The following is an 8,521-nucleotide window of genomic DNA, read 5'->3' as shown; positions in this document are numbered from 1 at the left end:
GTGGGTGTGAAATCACTCCAGCCAAAAACCATTGAGAGCAAACAACTGACCTCACTCTTTAGAATTGTGTTCTCTATCGCTTACTGTGGCACACACACAATGGCTGTGAGGGTGCGGAGGGTGGCAGAGTTAAGCGGGTGTACTGGGGTTTGTTAATCCTCCCTCCATTCTCTCACAGATTAGCCATTCTAAACCAGTCCACAATGAATCAGCACTTTCCCTTTGGTACAGGTTGAGGGGGAGTTTGGGTCATCTGACACCTAGAATCATATGCAAAAAGACCTCCACACCCCTACTTTAGCATGCTGCAGCACTTTGCCAAAATGTCTGCTTTTGTCCTTACTATCACCATTGTATTATTTGCTCTATATCCCTCCTGTCTGCTTAGTTTATGAAAACTCTACTAGGCTATTTTGCAGCAGAATTAAGCTGACCAATTAATTACACAGATTAGGAGGATAACTCGGCAATAATGGAGTATTAAATTTGCATTTATTTTCATGAATTATTATTTTCTGTAACATAATCCTATTTTGCATCATTATATTTTCTTTAGTATTTTGATGGACATAAGCGTGAAACAGATTATCAAAAAAAGCAAAAAATGTAGGGTGCCAGCTTGGTTCTGTCCATTGGTTGATGTTTGGGTTTTGAGATATCTTTTCAAGGGAAGATTGAAGTTAAGACATTTTGACAGCATTACACCGTCAAATAAATAAATAAATAAAGATAGGGTGAATTTTCATGCTGACTTTGTTTTGGTGGAATGCCAAAGATGAAGTCATCAAGAGTTAATTATAATGAGAAAAAAACGGAGTGTCTATTTACACTAAGTGCAAATATCCCGCCTTGTTGGCAGAGGCTATTTACACTAACTCCGCCCACCAACATGTGATTGGGCTAGACAAAATTACAAAAGACAGCTGTCAAAGAACATCTCCATTGGCGTAAGTGGTAAAACGCATAGTGCAGATTTTTGACGCGATCGACCCGAGTTCAAATCCGCCTTTTGCCGAACTCATTCTTTTCCCTTTTCACATAACATATCGCATCGGAAAGGCATTAATTTTCAATAATAATGAAGAAAAATAATCGAAAAGTTGAAAATGAAGTATCGGGTAGGGTTAGGGTTCAGCATCCATTTAATAATTTTAATAAAACTTATAATTTACACTCAATACGTTATTATTGCAGACTGTTTTATAATGTACTACAATACTGAGGTGCAGATAATTGCCACTGTTTGCAATAAGTAGTATGAATAGCAGAAAATACTACTATTTTTACATAGTGTAAATAGAAGCTATGGCTATTTGCACTTAGTGTCAATGGCATCTATCACTAAGCAAATACGCTATTTTTGCTTAGTGTAAATAGCATATTTCTCTAAGAAAATATGCTAATTTTACTTAGTGTAAGTAGCATCTGTTGCTGTTTGCACATAGTGTAAATAGCATATATCGCTATTTACACTTAGTGCAAATACCTGATGCCAAAAAAAAAGGCGTGATTAAAAAATTGTGGACTGAAGTCCCTTCTTATGGACCAAAATGAGAACTGGTATTGCAGACTGTTTTATAATGTACTACAATACTGAGGTGCAGATAATTGCCACTGTTTGCAATAAGTAGTATGAATAGCAGAAAATACTACTATTTTTACATAGTGTAAATAGAAGCTATGGCTATTTGCACTTAGTGTCAATGGCATCTATCACTAAGCAAATACGCTATTTTTGCTTAGTGTAAATAGCATATTTCTCTAAGAAAATATGCTAATTTTACTTAGTGTAAGTAGCATCTGTTGCTGTTTGCACATAGTGTAAATAGCATATATCTCTATTTACACTTAGTGCAAATAGCTGATGCCAAAAAAAAAGGCGTGATTAAAAAAATCATCAAAAGTTGTCCCGCGCCGCACCCTGTTGCGTTGGGTCCCGCGGTACTCCCGCGGGAGTGCAGGTCTCTACCTCAAACTCAATTGTGCATAAATGATTAATAAATTAGCTCTGTGTATTTGTCTGCAGAATAAAAATGCTGTCTTGTTGTTCGGTTTGCAGGTTGAAAAACCATGCAGTACCAAACCTCAAGAGTTGCTGCTGTACCCTGCTAAAGAAACTAGCCAGATTGACGTCAAGCAGAAGCTTGGAGATCTGCTCTTGAAATACAGCAGTGGCCTGTGGGCCCACGCGCTGCCTAAACTGTATCAGGACACATATAAATGTAAACTACCGGAGTTTGTGCTGGACCACCTCACCCTGCTTTCAGATATATGCACGATTGACTACCCCATGCCGGACAATCCCAAAAGAGCAATTCTGTATGCAAAAGTAGTAGAAGACGAGAACCGTAACCAGTCGGGATTGGCTGGCTCAGAGACGAAAGAAGCAGTAGAGCGCAGTTTGAGCAGCCAGACTGTTCCTCCTCTTGTCATCCCTAGAGAGGAATACCCTTCTGTCCTGGTGGTGGAAGCAGGTGACACAAACAGCGTCATTCTGAGGTGCGATTTATAATCAATATTCTATAGATCATGAGGGGTGTGACCTTTATCATGCCTTTGCTTAGATTCATCTCAGAGCAGGTTGGATTGGATCAGAGAATATAATTCTTTGATTGAAGAATTTTTGGAAATGCCCACTGAGGGAAAATCTGTCAGGCCACTGTAAAAGTTGACGGCCACTGTTGTACTCTTGATGAAGTGTGTTTGTATGTTTATTTGCAGGTACATAGGTGAAGGTTACTCTAAGGCACAGGAGAAGTTAGAAGATGAAATGAGAGAGTTCTATGGGCAAGACAGCAACAAGGTGGCTCTGACTTCACCATTAACAGGTCAGCTGACTGCTGTATGTGCTGAGGAAGAGGAGGAGATCCTCCGAGCACAAGTCTGTGAGGTCATGGCCAACAAGGTCAAGGTGCGTTATGGGGTCATTGAAGAACACTTCTGAACATAATAGAGTAGTGTAGTGGTTCTCAACCTTTTTGACTTTAAGGCCCCACATTATCCAAGACAGTATTCAAAGGCTACCCATGTAGGGTGAGATCTTTCTGTTTTTTCTGCTGTAATGACAAAGCTGTTTGTTTTCTTTTTTCAGAAGCTAGGAGTAGGGCTGTCAAAATAGCTGAAAAACTAAATTCGAATTTTTTACTTAAATATTATCAAAATTCGAATTATATTTGAATTTAAAATGCATAATTTCAGTGAGGGTGAAGAAAAGCTTTTGGCTTCTCTCCTGAGGCCACAAGAGGGCGGATGTCCCTCTAGAAAATGCGTGAAATATGCGTTCTGTGTGAACGGCTTGGTTTTAGTTTTGACGTAAACAAGATCTCCGCAGTGATGTTCTCTTTTCCCGCAATATTTGTAATTAACAACGTAGCAGCGCCGCATCTAGTGGCTTCAACTGGATAGGTTAACAAAAACATTAAAATGCAATGACACTTACATCGTCATCACATCTCGTGCGCCTCTGATAAGGCTGCCTCCTTAACGCACACCTAAAATTCGAATGCAACCTTTTTGCATTCGAATGTGGATTTTTATTTTAAATTCGACGAATATTCGAAATTCGAATTTTTTTTGACAGCAGTAGCTAGGAGCAATATATTAAAATAATTAACTAAAATAATTATATTAAATTATATTAAAATTAAAATAAGTAAATTCTGTAATTTCTGTAGGGTTAGGTGAATGTGCTTTAGTTTTCAGTAATGAATTTATATGACTTCCAGAAATCACACAAATCACAAATGTATCCGCAATTTCTACTTAGTAAAATGCGTTAGATCTTGACATAAAAAGACATAATTTATATTCATGACAGAAATTTACATGACTTTTTAAGATTCTTTTATTTTTAATATCCATGACTTCTCCAGGTCTAGAAATCTAAAATTCCCTCACGTATTCAGGTATCCAAGACCGTGACACAGTTGTCGAGGAAACAACATAAAATAAGAAATATGAAGTTTCATCTTGATTGTTAGATGTTTTAGCTTATTTAAAAGCTTGTTTTTGTGTTGTTTTAAAAGGACAGTTCACCCAAAAATTAATTACTCACCCCCATGTGTTCCGAATTTGAACAAAAGTCTTTGGAACAACATGAGGGTGAGTAATTAATGACAGAATTTTCATTTTTGGGTGAACTATCCCTTTAAATGATTTCCGACCCCCTGGTAGAGAACCAATAGTGCAGTTCACAGTGGATCATTGTGGTTTTCTTTTGTAGAACTGAGGCTGTTTAGCTCTGTGATACATTTGTGCAATATAAATAAATAAAGATAATGCTATGTGTTTTTGTAATAATTATTACTGCACTTGTATGTTGATGTTTAAACAGGTGTACTACGTGGATCATGGCTTTTCTGAAGTCATCAGCAAGAGCAAACTATTTGAGTTACATGAGAAGTTTTATAGATTGCCTTTCCAAGCCACCAAATGTAAACTAGCAGGTGAGATTTGCATTCAGTTATGAATTCACAGACAAAATAGTTTCACATTTAATGTCAAGTATTGTCTTTATATCAATTTATTTCAGGCCTGGAGTCATTCAGTCAGGAGCAGGCAGTACTGAAGAGGTTTGAGTCAATGGCCACTAGCAAGATCCTATTGGCTGAGATTTTAGTGCGTCAGGAAGCGCCTCTGGTGGTCCTGTATGACACATCACAAGATGATGATATCAACATCAATGCTGCCTGTATGAAAGCTCTACAAGACAAATCCTTAGAGAGTCCCTTAAAGGTAACCAAAAAGTGTTTGCAATTACAATGAAAACCTCCTATCCAAAAATACTGTAATGCTAATGTGCCTCAAGAATACTATGTTACTGACAAGATAGCGTGTCCAAAAAGCATGGTCCAAACTATCACACTACCACAGTACTTGCACCAATTATATCAGTGCTTTTGGAAATCTGCTTAGCCAATCAAATTTGTGGACTAGAACTGTTGCATAATCAATACTCAAAAGTTTCAAATGGAATGTATTAATGTGATGTGTGTTAACCAGTGATTAAGTGAATGACAAATACATTTGTATTCTGTCATAGGTGAACAGTGCCTACATGAATGTGAATGTGAGCAGCGTTTGCTCAGATGGGACGATCTACTGTCAGGTGCCCTCCAGAGGCCTGACTAAACTCAACGAAATTCTGGAGAGGACCGAAAACTGTTTACATTCCCAGGTGCTGCACTTGCAACAGGCATAATCTCTGTATGTGCTGCTTCAAATATGTTGCTAGCGACTTCTTTAGAGGAGGTGAAGTGGCCAAAATAGACAGATTGAGATTATGGGTTTAATAGGATTGGCAGGCGTCAAGTACATAATCCCTAATAAAAAGTTACCTGCTGCCACAGATTGTGTGCTAGAGTGCCTAACAGAGACATCAGTGTATAAATATAGGCATCAAAGTGTTTTAAATAGTTATTGTTTACTGTAGTGCATATCAGCACCCTGTAGAGAAGCTTGATGTCCATTTCATGATGTGTTCCCTCCCGTTGTCTGGCAGACAGGATATGCTCACATATCTTTCCCTTATAAAAGGTCACATCAGAGTTGCTGGTTTCACGGCCTTTCTGTGGCAAAATCTGTTTGGCTCGATATAAAGGCAAATGGTCCCGGGTGGAGGTGAGTCTGCTCTGTCAGTAGAAGCATTTAAGGCATAGTTCACCCAAAATGAAATTTCTGTCATTAATTACTCACCCTCATGTCGTTCCAAACCTGTAAGAACTTTGTTCATCTTCTGAACACAAATTAAGATACTTTTGAAGAAATCCGAAAGCTTTCTGACCCTGCACGGACAGCAACGCAACTACCACGTTCAAGGCCCAAAAATGAAGTAAGGACTTTGTTAAAATAGTCCATGTGACATCAATATTTCAATCTTAATTTTGTGAAGCTACGAGAATACTTTTTGTGTGCAAAGCAAAAAAAAAACGTTATGGTACTCTCAAGAACACGCGTTGAAGACTGACACGTCAGAGAAGACGTTGAATAAAGTCATTATTTTGTTTTCTTTGCACACAAAAAGTATTCTCGTAGCTTCATAAAATTAGGGTTGAACCACTGATGTCACATGGACTATTTTAACAATGTCTTTACTGCCTTTCTGGGCCTTGATCGTGGTAGTACCCTTGTTGTCTATGGAGGGTAGGAAAGCTCTTGGATTTCATCAAAAATATCTTAATTTGTGTTCCAAAGATGAACGAAGGTCTTACAGGTTTGGAACGACATGAGGGTGAGTAATTAATGACAGAATTTTTATTTTTGGGTGAACTATGCCTTTAAGAAAAGAAAAGAGTCATTAACAACTATTGTAAATCTGTAAGTCATAATGCTGTAAGAGCATTTCATCTATTAGTTGATTTGTTTCTTTAAATGTATTTTATGGAGTTGCTCCCGCATTCACCAGGAACACTGCATTCATGTTGACTCTGAGCTGTTCATGTCCTCAGACTCGGACATTTTTCATTTTTATGGTATCTCTCATAATGCTAAAATGGTTCTTCTGTGTGTGGCTTTGTTGGTAATGACATCAAAATGATTCATTTCTGCAGCAATTTGTCTTATACATTATACCATTTCAAACGTTTGGGGTCGGTAATTTTTTTAAAATACATTTATTCTTTTATTTAGCATGGGTGTTATTTTGAACTTTCTATTCATCACAGAATCCTAAAAAATGTATTGCGGTTTTCAAAAAACCACACTAAATCAGCATATTAGAATGGTTTCTAAAAGGATCATGTGACACTGAAAGCTGGAGTTCAGTTTTGACACCACAGGAATAAATTACATTTTGAAAAATATGAACATTTAAAACAGTTATTTTAAATTGTAATAATATTTTACCATATTACTGTTTTTACTGTATTTTTTAACAAATAAATGCAGCCTTGATGATCATAAGACACTTCTTTCAAAAACATTAAAAAGTCTTACCTACCCCAAACTTTTGAACAGTAGTGTACTATATAGTATAAAATATGACATAAAATATAGTGTAAAATATGACGTCAAACAAAAATATAGAAGTTGCTACAAAACTACTAACCTTTGAACTGCTGAAGCCACCAAATGTTCTTCATTATGACCATTGTGGTGCAATAGTCAAGTGGGAGAGGTTCATAAAATTATGAGTTTCCTACTTGAACAGTAATTATGAGTTCAACATAATATAATTCCTGGGGATTGAGGTCTAAAACTGTGTCCACTGTGGTTTCGCCATAGATAACAAACCTGCACGGCAGCCGGGTGCTGGACATCTTGTTTGTGGATGTAGGCGTTCAGGCGTCAATCGAGGTCACTGAGTTGAGAGAGATCCCACCTCCTACGCTGCGTGACCTCATTTCCACCCCGGCCCAGGTCAGACAACAGATAATGATGGCAAAAAGAGGTTAAAGAGTGTAGTGGTTTGTAACAGCAGAGCAGTTTGTGTTCATTTTTATTTTTTTGAATGAAAGGCATGAAAAACCTGTAATACTTGCTTTTGTTCGCAAACAGGAATTACTTTATGTTAGGCTGTCCAAAATGTCCAGGCTGCTTTTTTCCATTTTATCCAAGGCTGTCCAGGGTCCTCATCCACTTGCATTGTATGAAGATAGCAGCTTAGACATTTTGTTATAAATACAAAAACTTGGAATAACATGAGGATGACTCAGTGATGACAGAAGTAATTTTTGAGTGAACTGATTTAATTGTTAGATGATTAATATGTAAGTTTGTATGTCTGCCTATATTTGTCACTCTGCAGGCGCTGAAGTGTTGTCTGGCAGATCTGCCTGTGAGCGTAGGCTCATGGACTCCAGATGCTGTCCAGTGGCTGAGAGACACGGCTCTCCACTGCAGTGACTGCAGCTTGAAGGCCAGTTCAATACTAATGCTGCTTTCTTCACATTTGCATTTCATTTGATTTTATTTGCAGATGAGATACAAGCATAAAACTGAGGCTAATTTCAGAAAGAAAAAAATGTAGTAAAGGCACAAAGATGCTTGTACAAAGTACTTAAAGGGATAGTTCACCCAAAAATGAAAAGTCTGTCATTAATTACTCACTCTCATGTCGTTCCAAACCCATAAGACCTTCATTCATCTTCGGAACACAAATTAAGATATTTTTGATGAATTCCGAGAGCTCTCTGACCCTCCATATATACAGCGAAGATACTACCACGATCAAGGCACAGAAACGTAGCAAGGAGATCTGTAAAATAATCCATGTGACATCAGTGGTTCAACCGTAATTTTACGAAGCGACGAGAATACTTTTTGTGCGCAAAGAAAACAAAAATAACAACTTTATTTAACAACTCGTCTCCTCCGCGTCACCCTAGCGCCATTTTGCAGAGTATCCACTGAACGTAAACAGTGTAGGCTGTTCTGTGTCTGCTACGCCACATGGATACGTTGTCTACATTGTTTGCACTTTGATCTGAATGAAAACAGCGTATCCGTGTGGAGCGGCTGACACAGAACAGCATATGTTGTTTACGTTCAGTGGATACTCTCCAAAATGGCGCCAGGGTGACGC

General features: G+C 37.9%; 1 protein-coding gene across 1 annotated transcript in view; it reads left to right on the top strand.

Annotated features, from left to right (window-relative positions):
* LOC107660732 (tudor domain-containing protein 7B-like) overlaps window positions 1-8,521 on the top strand; it is a 27,072-nt gene that overhangs the window by 15,194 nt on the left and 3,357 nt on the right. Inside the window, exons 6-13 of the mRNA XM_016450132.1 lie at window positions 2,027-2,499; window positions 2,722-2,911; window positions 4,334-4,445; window positions 4,532-4,734; window positions 5,042-5,176; window positions 5,536-5,619; window positions 7,222-7,356; window positions 7,745-7,855. Of these exons, the coding sequence (XP_016305618.1) occupies window positions 2,027-2,499; window positions 2,722-2,911; window positions 4,334-4,445; window positions 4,532-4,734; window positions 5,042-5,176; window positions 5,536-5,619; window positions 7,222-7,356; window positions 7,745-7,855 (1,443 nt within the window). The remainder of the gene's footprint in view (window positions 1-2,026; window positions 2,500-2,721; window positions 2,912-4,333; window positions 4,446-4,531; window positions 4,735-5,041; window positions 5,177-5,535; window positions 5,620-7,221; window positions 7,357-7,744; window positions 7,856-8,521) is intronic.

This window comes from Sinocyclocheilus anshuiensis, unplaced genomic scaffold, assembly GCF_001515605.1.
Source record: "Sinocyclocheilus anshuiensis isolate Anshui unplaced genomic scaffold, SAMN03320099.WGS_v1.1 scaffold1823, whole genome shotgun sequence".
In the NCBI taxonomy this organism is placed as follows: domain Eukaryota; kingdom Metazoa; phylum Chordata; class Actinopteri; order Cypriniformes; family Cyprinidae; genus Sinocyclocheilus; species Sinocyclocheilus anshuiensis.
Note: the sequence above shows the minus strand (reverse complement) of the source record. Positions and strands in the feature narration are given on the sequence as shown.